Source organism: Cardiocondyla obscurior, linkage group LG24, assembly GCF_019399895.1.
Source record: "Cardiocondyla obscurior isolate alpha-2009 linkage group LG24, Cobs3.1, whole genome shotgun sequence".
NCBI classification, from domain to species: domain Eukaryota; kingdom Metazoa; phylum Arthropoda; class Insecta; order Hymenoptera; family Formicidae; genus Cardiocondyla; species Cardiocondyla obscurior.
This window is the reverse complement of record NC_091887.1, coordinates 1819659-1837701: the sequence shown is the minus strand read 5'-3', so window position 1 is coordinate 1837701 and position 18043 is coordinate 1819659. Positions and strand designations below refer to the sequence as shown.

General features: G+C 31.4%; 5 protein-coding genes and 1 long non-coding RNA gene across 9 annotated transcripts in view; 4 read left to right on the top strand and 2 right to left on the bottom strand.

The window, feature by feature from the left end:
- Urm1 (Ubiquitin-related modifier 1) overlaps positions 1 to 2034 on the top strand; it is a 199515-nt gene extending 197481 nt beyond the window's left edge. Inside the window, exon 7 of the mRNA XM_070671783.1 lies at positions 750 to 2034. The gene's annotated coding sequence lies outside the window, so the exon portion shown is untranslated. The remainder of the gene's footprint in view (positions 1 to 749) is intronic.
- Positions 2035 to 2167: 133 nt separating this feature from the next.
- On the top strand, positions 2168 to 9023 carry Phyhd1 (Phytanoyl-CoA dioxygenase domain containing 1). The gene is made up of 5 exons (XM_070671774.1): positions 2168 to 2558; positions 7612 to 7755; positions 7917 to 8030; positions 8121 to 8271; positions 8459 to 9023. Exons 1-5 carry the CDS (start codon positions 2538 to 2540, stop codon positions 8875 to 8877), a joined length of 849 nt encoding a protein of 282 aa, XP_070527875.1. The 5' UTR covers positions 2168 to 2537; the 3' UTR covers positions 8878 to 9023.
- Positions 9024 to 9060: 37 nt separating this feature from the next.
- On the bottom strand, positions 9061 to 13796 carry Swt1 (Swt1 RNA endoribonuclease). 3 transcript variants are annotated; one of them, XM_070671764.1, is made up of 13 exons: positions 13648 to 13796; positions 13214 to 13437; positions 12715 to 13099; positions 12304 to 12471; positions 11970 to 12217; positions 11296 to 11532; positions 10973 to 11194; positions 10656 to 10883; positions 10393 to 10588; positions 10193 to 10311; positions 9954 to 10111; positions 9682 to 9822; positions 9061 to 9569 (listed from the first exon to the last, which is right to left on the bottom strand). In XM_070671764.1, exons 2-13 carry the CDS (start codon positions 13343 to 13345, stop codon positions 9350 to 9352), a joined length of 2454 nt encoding a protein of 817 aa, XP_070527865.1. In that variant the 5' UTR covers positions 13346 to 13437; positions 13648 to 13796; the 3' UTR covers positions 9061 to 9349. The 3 variants fall into 3 exon arrangements, with proteins under 3 accessions (XP_070527865.1, XP_070527866.1, XP_070527867.1); XM_070671765.1 differs by having other exon boundaries at positions 13658 to 13791; XM_070671766.1 differs by having other exon boundaries at positions 13741 to 13759.
- A 66-nt stretch (positions 13797 to 13862) lies between these two features.
- LOC139111480 (uncharacterized) overlaps positions 13863 to 18043 on the top strand; it is a 34305-nt gene continuing 30124 nt past the window's right edge. For both annotated transcript variants that reach the window (XR_011547212.1, XR_011547211.1), the window contains exon 1: positions 13863 to 14225. This is a non-coding gene — a long non-coding RNA (uncharacterized lncRNA). The remainder of the gene's footprint in view (positions 14226 to 18043) is intronic.
- On the top strand, positions 14797 to 15673 carry LOC139111476 (magnesium-dependent phosphatase 1). Its single transcript, XM_070671782.1, has 4 exons — positions 14797 to 14950; positions 15074 to 15131; positions 15215 to 15436; positions 15508 to 15673. The coding sequence occupies exons 1-4, from the start codon at positions 14914 to 14916 to the stop codon at positions 15671 to 15673; spliced, it is 483 nt and encodes a 160-aa protein (XP_070527883.1). The 5' UTR covers positions 14797 to 14913.
- On the bottom strand, positions 15850 to 17882 carry LOC139111469 (uncharacterized). The gene is made up of 4 exons (XM_070671770.1): positions 17288 to 17882; positions 16839 to 17101; positions 16199 to 16764; positions 15850 to 16092 (listed from the first exon to the last, which is right to left on the bottom strand). The coding sequence occupies exons 1-4, from the start codon at positions 17485 to 17487 to the stop codon at positions 15850 to 15852; spliced, it is 1272 nt and encodes a 423-aa protein (XP_070527871.1). The 5' UTR covers positions 17488 to 17882.

Here is an 18043-nt window from a genome sequence, read left to right as displayed (position 1 = left end):
TCATTTCCCGTCCGCGAATATTATATTCAATCGGCGGGCACGTGCGTGGCGAACATTTCAATGTACGAACACACATGTGGCATTAATGTCTTACATGTTCACGTGTAAGCAATTAATGCCATATTTCGCTGCTCCCGACAGAAAATGTTTACGACGCGGTGCCGCGCGGTGGGTAACAATTAATTCGAGTCGAGTTAAGGCTGCAAAGAGTACATACCTGGCAGCGAACCAAGATGTTATGCTGCAAACGTGCTACGCGACGAAGTTATCCGGATTTTCATCCGACGTGTGGACCAACTTACCGTATCATCCGTAGCGGACCGGTGGACAACGGCCTCGTTTGCCGGAGTTACCTTTTCCCCTCTCCGTCGAAACTGCCCCAACAATGTCCAACACCCGGTAGTAATAGCGCAATAATGCCGTAGCTAAACCGTACGGTATAAAAAGAAACCGAGCCAACAGGGAAGCTAGAGCTTGGCTCACAGTCAAATGGCACTCGCGTTTGTACTCTTGAATATCCCCCTCGGACTTCATCTCATTCGACGACGAACTTTTTAATCTCGGTGACCAAGCACGCTCGTTTCTCTTAATCGTAAGCGAGATCGCAAGTAAATCGATTTACACGTGCTATTTTATAGCTATTTCCGATGAATTGTTTAAGAATGCCGATTCTCGTATGTGATAATGATGATAATGGTATGCTGAAAACAAAAAATAGTGTTAGAATAATTATAAATTGTTTGTTTCAGATAAATATAAATGGTAAGAAGAAAGAAGAAGGATAAAAAAAGAAGAGCAGCAAAATTGTAGATGTTAAGAGCGTAAGAACAATTGTAGATAAACGTAGATGTATCTTATTTATTAAGGCTAGACACGCGCGGGAATAGAAACGTAAATTTCTGCGCTCTCTGAACAGGAAAGAAAATCTTCTTTGAAATTTAGAGAAATTCGGCTTTAATAAATCCGTGTCGTTTGCTCGTGTAAATTAGCGAGCCCACGCAAGCGGAGTGTGCGAAAATAATTCGCTATTAGTTTCGTGCTGGTTTTCACTGGATCATTCAAACTAAAAATCATAAATATGCACGAAGTATGAATTATAACATTAATGATTTAACTGTTAATAGAATAATAAGATAATGGGAAAAAAAAGAACTGGTTTAATAAGACAAATAAATGATTAATTTTAAATTTAATTAAGTCAGTATTGGCATATAAAGAACGAAATAAAGTAAGGAGCAAAGATAACAAGTATATATTTATTTATTCTGTGACTGTTTTTATATTTTGTTTATTTCTATTTCTAAACAAAAAATACATTTTCAGCAATGTTGATTTTGAGGCAGCATGTAAAAATCGACTCTCAAACCTGTATTTCCTGGACGTTCGTTACGAATGGTCGGGTCTGTCCGACTGACCATGAGTGCCAAACAAAAAGGACATTATGCTGAAACTGAACTGAGCTTACAGGCAAAAACTTATGAAATGAACAAAGAGGGTAATTCATGTTAAATTTATTATCTCAACTATTATAGAAACCAGTTTTTTTTTTTAATTACGTTTAATTAGATTCGTGGATAATGTACACAAGTATTTTTATTCTATGCAAATATTTTTATTCTATGTCTACGATACATACATTTATTACGCGCATGGAGTACATAATAAATAAAAAAAGAGTAGCAAAAATATATTGTTAACCTACCTGTTATTTTAGCTGAATAATTTGTAGACCTGCTGTATCATCTTATCTTAATTATTACGATTGTCTGCTATCTATTTTAATTATTGTAAAAATAGTACAAACGTATGTAACTTACATGTATATAAATTAAAGTTTTATAAGTTAAAAAAAAAAAAATACTACCTCGTTTTCTGTAAAACCACTTTATTTTAAATTAATTTTTATAATAATTTTTAATCTTAATAAAATTTAACTATGTGCAACGTTAATTAAACACATGATAAATAAAGATAATTTAAACACGTACGAAAAAAACAAGTTTAAACAAATTTTCCTTCTTCTTGATAACACTTTTACAAAGTTTGAAAATTACTTAAAGATTTCGGTTTGTTTAATAACGAATAATTAACTTGTAGATAAAGCTGCCGAATAATTTGCTCTTTAGCGCACGATTATCTTTTCGTGTGGCACTGTAATCTCTTCATTAAGAATATCGACAATGTGAGTGACGTATCGCGAACAAATTCGTAAAATACATATAACGCTGTAAATTGTCTTGTATTCGAATGTTAATTTTTTTTTTTTTTGGTCAGCTTATGAATTCAGTTCTAGTTTAGAAAATTACGTGCTTTTTCGTTAGAGACTCGGCGAGACAATGTGACGTTCTCGTCTTGCTCGGCTCGTTCGAGTCCGAGTCTCCGGCTCGACTTGGACTTGGCGTATCCGCAGACTCACCTAGTCATTTGGTGCGAGCACTCGGTTGCGGACGTGTCCCGACCACACTCTGCCTCGTGTTCGGCGAATAGATTTAAAATTTGGTGCAATTCGACATTACGACGGTAACACGTGTACCGGAATGAAGGACATTCGCGCGCAGGTAAGTCTGTAGAATTGAACACTTGTAAGAATTTGATATCGCTTTTCTAACGGAGAAGACTCGAATCGTCTCACGTTGTTGACACGTGGAGTATATGATTTAATTGATGACGCTTGATCAAAATTGATAGAGTCATTCTTAGCTAAAAATTAGTAATTATTATTTTTTTTTTGACAGCGTAAAAATAAATATAGACGAATAAATGCCTTAGGTATATTTTTATCTGTTGCTTTAAGATTAGATTTGTAGATAAGATAAGTGATAAGAATAATTACGTATGCCTTTCTTACGACGTTATTAAATTTGTTGAAATTGTTTTAATATGTTTTTTTTGAGGAGGAGAAAAGAAAGATTAAATATTGATAATAATAAAATAATTGTAACTTATAAAAGAATTTAGAGATGTGCAATATTAATTTTCTTACAGGATGTGTAACAAGAAAAATTAATTAATTTAGTATTACATTTGTAATAAAAAAAATTTTAACATTTTTAAAAATACGTAGCGTTTTTTTTACGAAGGAATTAAATTTTTTAAACACTGTCTACGACTGGTATTCTCGACAACAGTCGCACGATTGAATTTCTCGACGATATAACAAGCTTTTATATGATTATACATATACATATATTGATTACATCAACTAACTGAGGAACGAGGATATACAATATAGTTAAACTAATGACGTCATTGGAGTTCATGCCACACTACTGACATAATCAACCAGACCTCTTGGTTCGAAGGTCAGCCATCCTCTGTACTCGAGTAATCGGTCGTCGTCCCATCAAAATGTAGTAAAATCATCTTATTGCCGATTCAAAATTTTTTGATTTACTTATATCTTTATTTACTTTGTACATTAACAATTATGATTACTTTGTGATTATTTTTCGTGCGTTTCCCGTTATAAAAAAAAAAATGTATATGTATATGTATAATTTAAATTAACAATTCAGGTTTTCAATTCTTTCTCTTCTAATTTTTTCGCAACAGTGGAGAACAATACATCTGTAATTTAACGAGACAATTTTTAATTATATTTAAAACAAAATTTAGAATAAAAATTATATTCGGAGAAGCTGAGACTTTCTTAGAAAAATTCCGTTATCGAATTACGATTTATCACTTGACCATTATGATCCGAAGGATATGTTGTAATTTTAAAAGATATTTTTAGATTTTAATGAAAGAGACCAAGGGAGCAACATATTATCGCGGTATGTTTTATATATTTTGAGACCAACAAAAAGCGTAAACAAAAAGTTAAAATATTGTGTAAAACGTCTAATAGAAAAAGGAGAAAAAAGTTAGCTCATACCCCAATAAATCTTTTATTTTCGATGCGTTACGCACTATCGAAATAGCGTGTTTTATCACACGAAGAGATATCCATATTTCAATTAAATATCGTCCTCGAACGAGAATGTCGTGTCGAATAAAAAATTATAGGTATGTATTAATAGATTTAGTTAGACACTGTATAGAAATCAACGGAAGGTATAAAAAATTTTAGTACATCCTTTTTAATTTTATATTTCTGGAAGAAGATTATTAGAAAAAATGTATAAATTTATTTGAAATGTTTTACTGGAAACAGAAAAAAAAAAGCAGATGTTGCTTAGTTATAAAATTAATAAAATCAATATTATTTATATGCTACATTGTTGCGCTTTAATATGCGAACTCGGTGATATTCGCATCATTAAGAAACGAATGTTTGAGCGTTAAGATATCGCGAAGCCTTTATCTTCCTGCTTTCAATTATAACATTTTCTGTGCTGTGGAAGGAAATGCCTGCTGTTTTTGTAACAATGAAAATTTTCTTCCAGAAATGCAGGGTTTAGGCAAACAATGACTTTTAGAAGTTTTAAAGACATTGTACGATAGAAAAGAAACATTTTATTCCGGGAACAAAAAAAAAAGGAAAGAAATGTGTTTACAGTAGAATACCGATATTAATTTATCGCGTGAAGCATCCTACTCGCGCTGATCTATGACCTATATTAATCTTTGTCGTTCATCATACTCGACGATATTTTAGACGTACCGTCTAATCGAGCGTTGTTTACAACATGGTAATTAAATTGCTTAGCAATTAGTGTTTTTTTCTCTCTTTTTTTTTTTAGAGTTACAGTTGTCAATCGATTGAATTAAATATTAAAAAAAAATAAGTAAAAATAATAAATTCGTTGCTTTTCGTCCTTTTTTTTTTATTGATCGAAACATTAAACAGAAGTAGAGAACTACTGGGATCAGAGAACCTTTGGGACGTTTTACTTAACTCCCCAGGGACTCGGCACACTCAAATTAACTCGAAATAATGTAGGCGACCTTGATCCTCTGCTTCGAGCACGAGGGCGAAGTGATCAACGCCCACGAGCCCTCTCATCCCGCACTTCTATTCTATTCTTATTCACGCGATTCAGCGCTTCCGCCGGTGGCTTGAATCATTCGTATATACGGACGAAATTCCAGAAAAAGCGATTTCGTCGACGGAGGAGGATGACGTAGCTCCAACTACCCACCTGTCAACGACGGCTAGCCATAATCTATTTTCGGGATGCGCTTCGCACGTATAGATTTAAATTAATGTACGCGGCATGCCAGCCTGATCTTTGGCCACCAATTTCTATACGCGGCGTGTTTATACGCGGCTTTAAAATTCCTGTGCCAGCAAGTCATCGGTACGAAAGAATCGGCACCATAATAATTAATTAACTGCGTGCACGTTTCCTTAATTCGATATCTATTTAAACGCGTGAATTAATTTTTTTAGAATTATCAACGTAACTTTTATAAAAAAAATATTTTTTCTCTCGTATTACATATATTTATAAAGCAATAAAATTAATTTGTACAACAAACAGATGTTTATATATCTTATTAAATTTGAAGAGTAATTAATATAATCTGTCAGTCATGTCTAAACTAAACTTTCAACATCGTTGACGGGATAGAACATTTCAAATTATATCGTTTTCAAAAACAACTTGATAAAGTCTCTTATCATCGTAAGTGAAACTATTCTGTTTTAAGAAATTAGTTTCTTTTTTTTTCTGTTCAATGATTCGATAAATGATTGAAATAAAATTTCAGAAAAATGTCAAGTAGCCGTATTAGCGGAATTAAATATTATCTGTCTACTTACTTACAAAAAGCGCTGTTAGTGTGAAAAATTATTATCAGAAATAAAAATAAAAATTAAATTTAATAAATCCACAACTTTTCGCGTCTTCGTTACTATCGTTTCGAGGAAAAATATGATTGATATATGGCTTTTATTAAAAAAAATTCGATGTATAATCTCTTTGTCCGAGCGATTGTAGCAATTCGAAGGCCAAGAGCTCAGATGAGGGCAACGCAAAGCAGAGGAAGAAACTGTAGATATCATTGTCTTAAATAACATTGCTACTGCGTCGAGCAATATTTCTCCTTTATCGCAGGAAACGCAATGTTGCGGCAATGCAATAATGCGTTTCGCTGTAATTGAAACGTAAAAATTGCGCCCATAAATTGCTTTTTTTTTTTTTTTTTTCTCGAAGATACTGAGAAATGGGATGCGTGACCCACGAGCGTTCTTCGTTGGCTCTTTATTGCGAGGCGTTCTCGAACCGTCACCAGGCGAGAAAGATACCGTAGCTTTCAATCGAATGACAAGCGGCAGGACTTTCTACGATCGCGAGACATGACTTTTGGCGATGTTTACGATCACGTCGAACGATATCCTGCTGCTATTTCGAACGCTAAAAATACCGTGCTCAGCACACCTTTTCCAAGCTGCCTACTACGTAACACCGGAAATATTTTGTTTTACGAGCTTTCGGGATTTTGCGGACACACACCCTTTCCTTTTTTGCGCGTAAAACCGCTCGGTTAATTAAATGCTGTACGAAGCGATGCCCCGCTCTTGTTTAAAGGTACTTTGCGATTCCGGAATGTCGATTTAAACGCACTTGTACGCGAGACAGCGCAGACAAATTTGCCAACTAGCACACGAAATTATTGTACATGTATATCTTGAAAATTACGAAATTACTATCTCTCTTTCTCTCTGCTTCTCTTTCACGATCTCTGCATTGCATAACCGTTTTATTTATAATTTTATAATTTTAGATTACACCTTTCAATAATACGTCACGCACGTACGCTAATTAAATAATTATAAATTTAAATTAAAAAATAAAAAATAAAAAATTGGATAATATAATTGTTACGATAAGTACAAAATTAAACATCGCGACGTTGTCCCAATTATAATTATTAGGAAATGTTTTCGAAAGCTGGGTATAAACAACGCTATGGATGAGAAAACATCAGATTGAGATATGAATAATTCAAAGAAATGCAGGGTTCTTTTTTTTTTACGTGTATATAAATTTGGTTGATATAACAAACGAATTTATTTTCTTTTTTTTAAATGAGTTATGTAATCTGAATATTTGACACAAGTAGTAGTAACGCGTGGCGCGTCATCTTAGTGATTAGTAACAAAATATTCGAACGCTTTTTCAACGAGTATGAATTGTACTTGTACGTTGCAACCTGCAGTGATTGCGTGATCGAGGTATGGAAAATAGGTAAAAACGAAAAAAAAAAAAGAAAGCTCGATGTGCATTTGCCCTTTGAAACGGACAACGTTCGCGATTTATTCTTAGGTGTCTTTATCGGTCGCAGTCTATTTATAAAATTGCGGCCTATTACTCAAAACATCGTATAATGAAACTACGATTGCTCAGTTAGATGATCAGATGACCGGAAACGAAATTTCTTTGAACTTCGAACTAGTGCGGCGGCTTTTGATTACGACTTATCTTATTCCTGCAATAAATCGAATAACCAATAATCAATATTTCCTAGATCATCCAAATTTTACGGTGTACGGTGTACATTAATGAAATCTAAGTAGACTATAATAATTGTAGATTATTCCGGAAAATAGATTCGTACGTCGATATATATATTTTTTTTTTTTAGATTTAAATTAGACATTTTAAATATTTTATAATATTATAAATATAATTTTTATGTTACTAATTGTACAATTGATTTTAGTTTTTGCAGAATGGCTACGTCGTCTTGGAGGATTTTTTTCAACCGGAGGAGGTTGAAGAATTGAGAGCTTGCGGAGAGGAATTTACGAATAAATTACCACCCGAGACGGAACGAAAAGTATTTAACACAATACAGTTACAACAGGTAACATAAATATAAAGAATTATAAAATTAAAAAGCTATAAATAAAATTAATGAGTTATAAAATAACATTTTTCTTAATTGTGAGATTCATCTTTCTATAATTGTTACATAAAGAAATAAAATAAAAATCGATACTAATCAGAATAACAATTTTGTTTCAGAATAAAGATAAATACTTTTTGGATAGCGCTAATAAAATAAGTGTTTTCTTCGAGAGTGAAGCTTTGGAAGAAGATGGAAAATTGAAAGTACATCCAAGAGTATCGTTAAACAAAGTAAATTATCTTAAAAAGCCTTTCACGTAATTAAATCAGTTTAAAAAAATATTTAGAAATAATTCTCGATTATTTTATTATATTGTCCAGGTAGGCCACGCTCTTCATTGGTTGCATCCTGTTTTTAAAAAATATACATTTGACGAGAGAGTTAAAGAAATCGCTTTCCAGTTAGATTACGAAGAACCAGTGGTATGTCAATCGATGTACATTTACAAAAATCCTGGAATAGGCTCGGAAGGTAATTAAATAATTTTTACATTTAGATATATGTATACAGCTCAATGCACATGAGAATTATTTAAATAATATGAATTAAATGTATATTAATTATTCTTTAATTAAAAGCATAAGTAATATGGTACAAAATCCAAGTGTTATACTATAAAACAATTACTGTAGCATTAACACAATAATTATTTTTTTAGTTACGATGCATCAAGATGGATCATATTTATATGTCGAGCCAATGAAGCTCGTGGGATTTTGGATTGCATTGGAGGATGCAACACTAGAGAACGGATGCTTATGGATCGCTCCGGGTTCACATCAGAGTGGAGTGCACAGGCGTTACATGAGGAATAAAGATCCAAATTCTCAAGAATTATTAATCTTCGACAAACCGGCTCCTTGTTATCCGTCAAGTAATTTCAGACCGGTACCAGTAAGCAAAGGGACTTGTATTATTCTTCACGGTCAGGTGGTCCATTTTTCACATCCAAACAAGAGTGAAAAGTCAAGACACGCCTATACTTTTCATGTAATTGAGACGAAACATGTATCTTATTCGAAGGAAAATTGGCTCCAACCTCCTGCTGAAGGTTTTGTAAATCTTTATAAACATTAGAATATTGTATTACATTAAGAATTATCATCGTTCATGTTTTTTTCACATTTGCAAGAAATATATTTATGTATTAGAAATAAATTTTCCTTAAATTACAAAAAATAATTAAAGTATTAATAAAAATGTTATGTAAACTTTTCAGAAAATTTAGTTTAATAATTGATTTAATATTAAATCATAAAATATATAAATAAAGAAACTTTATTCCTTATTTAAAGATACACTTTTCGCACGCGCAATATAATGAGCTAAGGACAATTTTATATACTTATTTTTAATCCAAATACTTTTGTACAAAAATAATCACAAAAAAAATGTTACTTTTGCTGATAATATCATTCTTTTAAACGTATTATAGTTTATATTAATTTAATATTAGTTTTATATTTTATTAACTTGTCACTTAATAGATTATTTTATTTTATCGCAAATAACTGATATATGAAAAATATAAATAACAAAAAATATAGAACTATGTCTGAGTAACTGCTGCACAAAAATGCGAAGTTAACTCTTGTAGCTGTTTTAACCCAGCCTTCAAAAGATCTTCTTTTAATTTAACACAATAATATACATCCAAAGGTGTAACGTCCAATGTTAAACTTTCTATGCTAGGCAAAAATGTATTTAAACTGTGCTGTAACTTAAGTAACGTTTGGTATTTTATAAAATCTTCATTTTCAGACAACAACCTGATAACAAAAAAAAGAAAAATGTTACATAAATACATGTGTAATAATAATATCATAATTATCATTTATGTAACAAAAAGTAAACGATTATTCGTATTAAAAAATAACTTACTTATTTAGATTCTGTGTCAGATCAATTACTTTACTGGTAATTTCTGATTGCCTGCTTTGTAGAGCTTGTTGTGACAAAGATCGATTCGTAGTTTTGAAAGAAAAGGAATGTGCTATTCCCGCATTGTTGCATGCCAAACCACTATTAAAAATAAAAAATAAAATAGCTTGTCATGAAGTAAAAAGTGGTAGTATTCTTAATATGTAGCGTATTTGTACATTATATACATTTAATAATATATTGTAGCGTATGCATGTGTAAAAATATCTTACCATATGTCACGTGCGTAATTATAAATACACTGAAAGGATTCAAATACTTTTTCAGATCTCACTTGTTGTTCATGGATGTTTTCCGCGATGCCTATTTTATCGTGCAATTTTTTCAGGTTTATATTAGTTATGCATTTCTGACATTTCTCTTTAAGTTCCTAAAAATATCAATATTTAAACTCATATAATAATATTTATAGAAGAACTATTTAAATATATATATATATATATATAATTACTATAATAGAATTCAGTGTTTCAGTCATGAGATCACAGTGCTTATCGGTATTAACGGCCTGTACCAAATCGCTGCATTTATCTAAAATATATTCTACATCTTGCAATTTTCTGCCACCAGCTAAAAAAAAAAAAAAAAAATTAGATCAAATGCAAGTTACAAAACATAATTATACATATAATTTTAATAAGTCATATATACTTGGTACGTATTCAAAAGCCTTAAGTAATTCCTTTAGAATATGTTCTGCACGTTTCTCAAATGCTTCATTAATAGCAGCAATCCAATGTTTTATTGCACACTTTAGCGCAGATATTATAGTCCAAGGTGGCTTTATAAACACATATATCGTCCACTCTCTTTCTCCATAAATCTCAGACATTTGTTTTGTAATAATCTAAAATAAAAATATTCGTTATGTAAGCTCGTAAAAAAAATCTTATAGTTCAATATACAATACATACCGTTGACAGAAACTTTTTAATAATTAACTTCATATTCTCAAAAATTTCATCTGTTAAATGTAATTCTTCATTAAATAGAGAATATTCATCAGGATTGTTATTCAAGTTATTGATTGCTGTATTATTCGTATCAGAATCAATATTTTCAAGTGGACTATTCCGCCCTAATGTCATTATATTATATATCATCGCTTTGGTGCAGAGATTTTTGTCATATGACAGAAGGACCTACGGTAGAAGAAAAAAATTAATGTAATACTTTTATTTCTTAATATATATAACCATACTGTGTACGATGTATTAGAAAGAGAACTTGCCACTGTTTTTTCTAATCGTTGAATCTGTAAGCAACATTGAAGGATTTCGTCATCTGGACAATTAAGACAAAAATCTTCTTTATTTTGTGCTGCTTGTTCTCGTGTTTGTCCTATTACACGTGGATGTTTAGAAGAAAATTGATCATAAATAAAAGATACAGCTTTCCTAGCTTTTGTAGATAATTCAATTTTAGATTTATTATCCTTGAAGTAGTCTAATTCCTAAAATAATAACAAAAATTATTACAAAAAAAAAACGTATATATTATATTTTTTATAAAGTTGTAAGAGAATTTATACTGTACTGTACATTATATACGTACACATATGACAGTCCATGGAATTACAATAAAAGGACGTGGATAGTTCTTAAATATTGCATCTCGAGCTTCTTCAATGATATCCAAATTTGTCAAAAATACATTTGTGTCAATAACAATATATAATGGGTTTTTGTCGTGGGATTTAATTTCGTTAGGTTGTGTTAATTCTATAACATTTTCTAGTGCACAATTTGTTTCTATCTGACTTTTATAAAGCTGTGTTCTAGCAACTTCCACCTACAAAAGAAAATCAAATGTATTAAATGTAACGTATGAGCCAAACGTCGGCAAGACCGAAAGGCCTCCGCGCCGCTATATTAAGAAAGAGCCGCGACTGATAGAAGGGGACCGTCAAAAGCGATGCCGAACGCGATATCGATCACCGCCGCCGATACGCGAATCCTTTGTAGTCACCCGACCGTTTTTTATTTTCCCGACGTTTAAAAGCAATGTATATAAGTTCTTCCCGAGGAGAGTCATTCTGGTCTTGCCTCCTGTACTAAGCAGAACGATTTTTAACCTCGAAATAAAGTTTTCTTAGAATTATCCCTTAAAAATCCCATAAAAAAGATATTTAATTACAAAGACCAAATGTATTTATATTTATAGATTTCACTTTTAATATCAGTTTTTGCAGTTTTTTTAAAATAATATTTGAGTTATACTGACGGTACCTCTAACGCAATTTCTTCATCTTTCATTGGTTCCCAATCCATTTCTTCATAAAAAACTTCCTTTTTGGCTAATTCTAGTAATTTACTTGTCGTCATATTTTCTGTACATTCAGTATTTTGTTGGTTTGGTAATTCCTCATTTAATGCAATTTTTTTTTCATATACAGCATTTTTCAAGATTTTGTTGTGTAATTTCTTAAGTCGTTCAGTATTTTTACACGTAAATGTTGAATCTAAACTTTCATTGTCTGTAAACGAATAAGAAAAAATTAACAATATAAAAATATTAAAATAATTCAATTCAATTATTGAATATAAAATTTTGTATGCTTACCTGATAAAGTAGATGCACTACTGAGGGATTTTTGTGAAGTTTTCACGTCAACTAAATTGGCACAATACATTTCTTTCAATTTTTCATTATCTATTGCCAGATTTTTCTTTAATCTTTGCATACGTTCTTTTGCCAAATTTTTCTTAAGAGGCAATTTTTCTTGCCTTCCTAAACATATAATTAAATATAGTTATATATAACAATAACAAAAAATATAATATTTAAATATTATAATTTCGATAAAAGTTAATATAATTTCTTTACTTGAAATATGACTTGAAAGATCATGAATATGTAATTCTTTAGTATTTTATTTGTCATTATATTGTCCAATATTATATTTATTTCTAATATCTTTTTGGTATCCTATAGTTTGATCTTGTTGCTTCAATACATTTGTTAATTTCTTACCTTTAATATTTCCATCTTCTTTTGAATTTTTTTTATTAAAACTTAAAGCCTTTGGAACGCTTTCAAGTTTTTTTTGAAGCAGCAGCTTCATTTGTGGTGTGAGTGCTACACATTCTTTATGTCTAGATGTCACAGAAATATTATCTCTCAAATTTGAAGAATGGTTTGGAGAAGTAATTTGTTTTGTATTTTTTATTGTTTCTGGTGGTGGAGAAAGAGATTTATTTTTTCTATCCTGTCTGTGTTTTACTTGAACTTTTACTGAAGATTTTTTTGACACTTGTTGTGTAGTATGCTTTTGTTCTTTTTCATCATTATGTACAACCTTTGTCATATCATTATAATTCCATCTTTTATTTGTTGCTCTCCTTTTTACTTCAGATGTCTATGTGAAAATAATTATTTTACACGATTAAAAACTTGTAAGAATTAGAATAAAAACGTAAAAAATACAATTTAATATATTCTACCCACAGAAAAATCACAGGAATTAACATACCTTGTTGGTTATGTCCAATGTAGGTACACTCCATGAGGATTTCTTTGTCTTCACATTGAAATAATACACTCGATCTGGATGAGTTTTTGAGTTTAACTCTATCCAATCCTTTGGCAACTGCTGTTTTAACATCCTGAAGAACACATGTACAAATGTTACAGCCAGAAGTTTGATGAGTCACGTAAACTGTTCCTTCTTTAATAATCCTTTGACAAAACAATACTCTGTAAAAAAAACAGTTATATCGTCATCCCCAGCGATGCTATGCATGTACGTATATATGTAGACGTGCTGCAAGTGTCTATTAAAACGTATTATAAAATATAAAATATGGTAGACAAACGTAAACATGAAAAAAGAAAAACGCTTGAAAATAAGGAAGGGATAGAGAGAATTAAAGATCACTTGGTTAGCTCATGATATAAATGACTTACGGAAACGTACTGTCAAAACGATCACATTTCTTTCTCGATTAATTTACGCAACAAGTCATTTGTTTTCTTTTCTGAGCTATCGTATCTTCTGACCTGGATTATAGCTGATCGTGACGTAATGAATTCCTCTCCTCTTATGTACGTATCGAGTACAGAACAGGCGTGTAACTGCACGAAGTGAACTTAATTCGTGCGCTCGTCACTTCGAGCGCCAGTTGCGATTCTCGAAGGCGGCTAGATTGCGATTCTCGAACGCGTAACGGTTGCGCGTACGCCGCCGAAACGGCAGTCTACAGGAATCGTCGAGTCGGGTCGGGTTTGAGCACGTATCGTTCGTACTTTTTGCTAAGAAAAGTGTGTCCCGGGCGCGAAATTTCGTCTCAAAGAACTTCTATAGAGTACCTAGAATACGAGAAACGTCGAGTACAATCGGAATTGTGCTCCAGTGTCAGTATAAGTGTTAATGCCGGTTTCGATGCCGGTGTCGGTACTTTGTGTGAGTGATATATGTGCAATACTTTCTTGGATTACCTTCTCCCTGCGGCCTTGTGGCACGTTTACCATAGGATCGCCGAGGAGTATGTAGATATTATCATTCTCCAATTAATTTTGCTAATAATATTGTTTTTTGTCCAATTGACCGAGAGATTTCAGGTGAACTTCGTACGATCGTAGCATTACTTATCGTTCTACACGATTTATATTAAATGTTTGTGATATTTTCATTTAGAATCACGCAGACGGTACTAAAAACGTGATTAAACAACCGGGATACTATTATTTTGTGCTTAAATATAGTAATTTACTCAAATAAAGTATGCACACTCGACAGATTCGTCAGGTGAACTTCGTGCGATTACCTAAGATACTTTTCAGGCGCGATTTTAATTATATTTATGCGAAAGGATTACTGATACGTTAGTATCATTAGGTAGCACAGTCATTAGGCTATGTTGTGACTAGTTGTGACTATTTTTCTGCTGTGATAGCGATTATTATATATTTTTTGTAAAAATTGTTCGTTTGGCGAGGAGACTCGATTGAAAATTGTACCGCTAGAGCCATCTTAGCGGCGACAAAGAGTATTTTCTATCGAAGTAGATACTATTGACATCTGTTAGCCACGGAATAAAATACAAGAAGTTTAAGAGGTTACGTTCATCATGAGTATTCTTCAAAGAAAGTAATAATACTACATGTAGAGCTGGCGAATTTAATTATTAATTAATTCCGTTAATCTCCTTGTAAGTCGATCACAAGTAAAAGATGGAGAAAAAACCGAAAATTCTCGTCTTTGACTTAGGTACATTCAGAATTAAGTATCTTGCGTACAGTTTAAACGTGTAACAAATTTACAATTATTTTTTTCTGGTAGAAATTATTTGTAGTATGATTTCTGTAAAACAGCAAATATATTAAATTTTAGATTACACCTTGTGGCCGTTTTGGGTTGACACTCACGTAGACCCACCGTTTAAGAAAGGGTTAGTTTGTTAGAAACTAATAAAATAATATATTTTAAGAATTATAGTAGTATTATAAAAAAAAAAAAAAAAAACAATTTTAGTCTACAGAATAAGGTAGTTGATGCACATGGTCGAACTGTACACTACTATTCGCATGTACCTGAGGTATTAAAACAATTATCTGAAGAGGGATATGAGCTCGGTGTGGCATCACGTACAACAGAAATAAAAGGGGCTAAACAATTATTAGATGTGTTAGGTTGGAAAAAATATTTCAATTATATTGAAATATTTCCTGGTTGCAAAGTAGCACATTTTTCTAAGTGAGTTTTGTGTAGGGATTGCTAGGAATAATATTGAATTACATTTCAAATCTTGATTGTATTGTTTTCAGCATTCAGAAAAGTTCCAATGTCGATTATAAAGATATGATATTTTTCGACGACGAGTCGAGAAATATTGTGGATGTTGGTAAGCTCGGGGTACACGCCGTTTTAGTTCAAGATGGGGTAAATCGTCGTGTTGTAGAAGATGCTCTAGGATCATTCGGTAGACAGTGATTGCAGGAATATAATTTTTTCATAGCATTTTGTTTTGTAATATAAAAAAATATATTAAACGATATTTTAACAACATAAATTGAACAAAGAAATATACTGACAAGAATAGAAAGTATAAATTGTTGTATAAGTATGAAAGGTTTCTTTTTTTATTTTACAAAGAAAAAATTATAATTTTAATCAGTCATTCTTCGATAATATTGAACGGGACTTCTGACAACAGCATTGTTAACGTCTTCCTTACGCACGAATTTAAGAAACGCAGTGCAGAGAACTTCTGGATTTTTAACAGACGTGTTATTTATAAATTTCTCCATGTCATCTTCAGTTAATGAAGCCCGTAAAAGATTTCCGAGTGCACTTTTGTCAAAATCCTTGAAAGGACAGCCACCTTCGTATGCTGCTCCACTAATACCAGACTATAACAATTTTTAAGTTCCGAAAAAAAGAAAAAATTAGCTGTAATAATAAAGCTAATAAATTAGGAAAGAATGCTTGCGAGTGCTTGAAACTTTTCGTACTTACACAAATCAAGTTACAGTCAGGTGTTTTGTAGTTTTTTCGTGATCCCTCTAATCCATACATATGCCTGATGCTGTATATGAATTTTTTTTCATTTGACTGCCAATTATGTGAGCATACTGAGGTACAAGTATGTGGCTTAGAATACTCCTCTCTCCAAAATATAATCGAGTCTTCCAAAGTCATTCCTATTTCTTTCAAAAAGAGACTGTAGTACAAGCGTGCATAGTGGCTCAGACGATGTCTTTTTTTTAACACAGAATGTAGATGTTGCATGCACAGTGGAAATTTTTGCTTTTCAGTCTCTATGTTTTCAGTTGTTACTTTTCCATGAGGAGTAACTTTGTTAAAGAGATAAGATTGAATTTTCTGATTTAAAACGTAAAATCTAGGGTCATGTTTTATAATATGTTCCGCCTGCTTCTTTATGGTGCTCATTTCACTAATTATATAACTGCTAAATAATGATTGAAGCACTTTTTTCCAATTTGAACAGTACGTGATTACGTCCCCATTATTAAGAATTAAATCTCTTTCTTTTACTAAATCCGGTACTATCTCAAATCTCACTGAAATGTAAAATGAGAAATATTAGATTATTAATACATTTTTTTGTATATAAAATACGTTCTGTACCTCGTACCTTTATATTGAAATTCATTACAATTTTCGCAGTTTGATCTTAAATGTTTAAAAACTAAAAGCTGCGAGTAAAATTTACATAACTCAATTAAAGTCTTGTCAATAACATTTTTTTTATCTTTGAACAATTGGAGTTTCCACATAATTTGCTTTAATAATTTATGTAATTGTCTAGGCGATATATTGTCTAATCTGTGTTTAAATAATAATGACTCTTTGGATATCCAATATATACATAAATCAGATGATATAGAAGCTAATAATCTGAAATAAATAATGTGAAGTATTAATTTAGAATATTAATTTTTATAATTAAATTTTAATTTATTACAATTAAATTTTTTAAGAGACACAAATTTCGTTTTTTTTAAGTATTGTTCATTGATTTTTAAATTCTTCCACGTCATATTTAATTATTAATATTTAAATGTTACAAAATTGTGTACTTACCGTAACACAAAATGTCCAATTTTATCATGGACAGAATTTTCTAATAAATATTCGAATTTTCCATCAAATTCATTAGCAGATCCATCATGTAGAAGCTTTAGATAATTCAATCTGGTCATAATACAGTCTTCCAAAATATAAAGTGGTATTTCACCATGTGGTGGTATAATATAAAACATGTCTATGTCTGTGTCAATCATATCAGATAATTTCAAGTTTGTTATACATGAAAATATCCAATATTTATAATAAAAATTAAAATTTTAACCACTTATAAATTTTCTTAATATTTAAAAATAATAGTTTTATTTTTAAAGCAGATACGTGAGTGAGTAGTTGTCTTTTTTTTTTTTTTACAACTTATTCTGTTTTCGTAAACATTTTCAACAATGTTTTTCTCTACACACACACATTGTGTATGCAGCATCACTATTCTCGCTCAGTTTTTTTATTTATTCCATTCTGTTCACAATTTTTTTATGGATGAGTCGCACCCATTCATATAATTTATGAGGGATATTCCTAGTATTTCCATTTCTACAATTTACTAAACAAATAAATAGATCTGCACATCGAAACGTGTAGGAAACGTTTGCACAAGCATCGAATAAATTACTAAAGACACACTCAGTCAGCTGAGCTCAAGACTCAGTTGTATCGTGTGCTTGAAAATCTTGCGCCCTCTCGATAGATATATTGCAAAAAAGAAAGCAGTAAATTAGATTGAATATGAACGATAAAAATATTAAATAAATA

What these genes read in the sequence shown, in the direction of transcription:
- Phyhd1 (XM_070671774.1), top strand. Translation starts at nt 2,538, where the DNA reads ATGAAGGACATTCGCGCGCAG. An exon ending in TGAAGGACATTCGCGCGCAG is followed by an intron (nt 2,559 to 7,611) that starts GTAAGTCTGTAG and finishes AATTGATTTTAG; the next exon opens with TTTTTGCAGAATGGCTACGT. An exon ending in CAAGAGTATCGTTAAACAAA is followed by an intron (nt 8,031 to 8,120) that starts GTAAATTATCTT and finishes TATATTGTCCAG; the next exon opens with GTAGGCCACGCTCTTCATTG.
- Swt1 (XM_070671764.1), bottom strand. Translation starts at nt 13,345, where the DNA reads ATGTTAAAACAGCAGTTGCCAAAGGATTGGATAGAGTTAAACTCAAAA. An exon ending in AGAAGATGGAAATATTAAAG is followed by an intron (nt 12,472 to 12,714) that starts GTAAGAAATTAA and finishes TTATATGTTTAG; the next exon opens with GAAGGCAAGAAAAATTGCCT. An exon ending in GGCTTTTGAATACGTACCAA is followed by an intron (nt 10,312 to 10,392) that starts GTATATATGACT and finishes TTTTTTTTTTAG; the next exon opens with CTGGTGGCAGAAAATTGCAA.
- LOC139111476 (XM_070671782.1), top strand. Translation starts at nt 14,914, where the DNA reads ATGGAGAAAAAACCGAAAATTCTCGTCTTTGACTTAG. An exon ending in GACCCACCGTTTAAGAAAGG is followed by an intron (nt 15,132 to 15,214) that starts GTTAGTTTGTTA and finishes AAACAATTTTAG; the next exon opens with TCTACAGAATAAGGTAGTTG. An exon ending in AAAGTAGCACATTTTTCTAA is followed by an intron (nt 15,437 to 15,507) that starts GTGAGTTTTGTG and finishes TATTGTTTTCAG; the next exon opens with CATTCAGAAAAGTTCCAATG.
- LOC139111469 (XM_070671770.1), bottom strand. Translation starts at nt 17,487, where the DNA reads ATGATTGACACAGACATAGACATGTTTTATATTATACCACCACATGGT. An exon ending in TAATGAATTTCAATATAAAG is followed by an intron (nt 16,765 to 16,838) that starts GTACGAGGTACA and finishes TTTACATTTCAG; the next exon opens with TGAGATTTGAGATAGTACCG. An exon ending in CTGACTGTAACTTGATTTGT is followed by an intron (nt 16,093 to 16,198) that starts GTAAGTACGAAA and finishes AAATTGTTATAG; the next exon opens with TCTGGTATTAGTGGAGCAGC.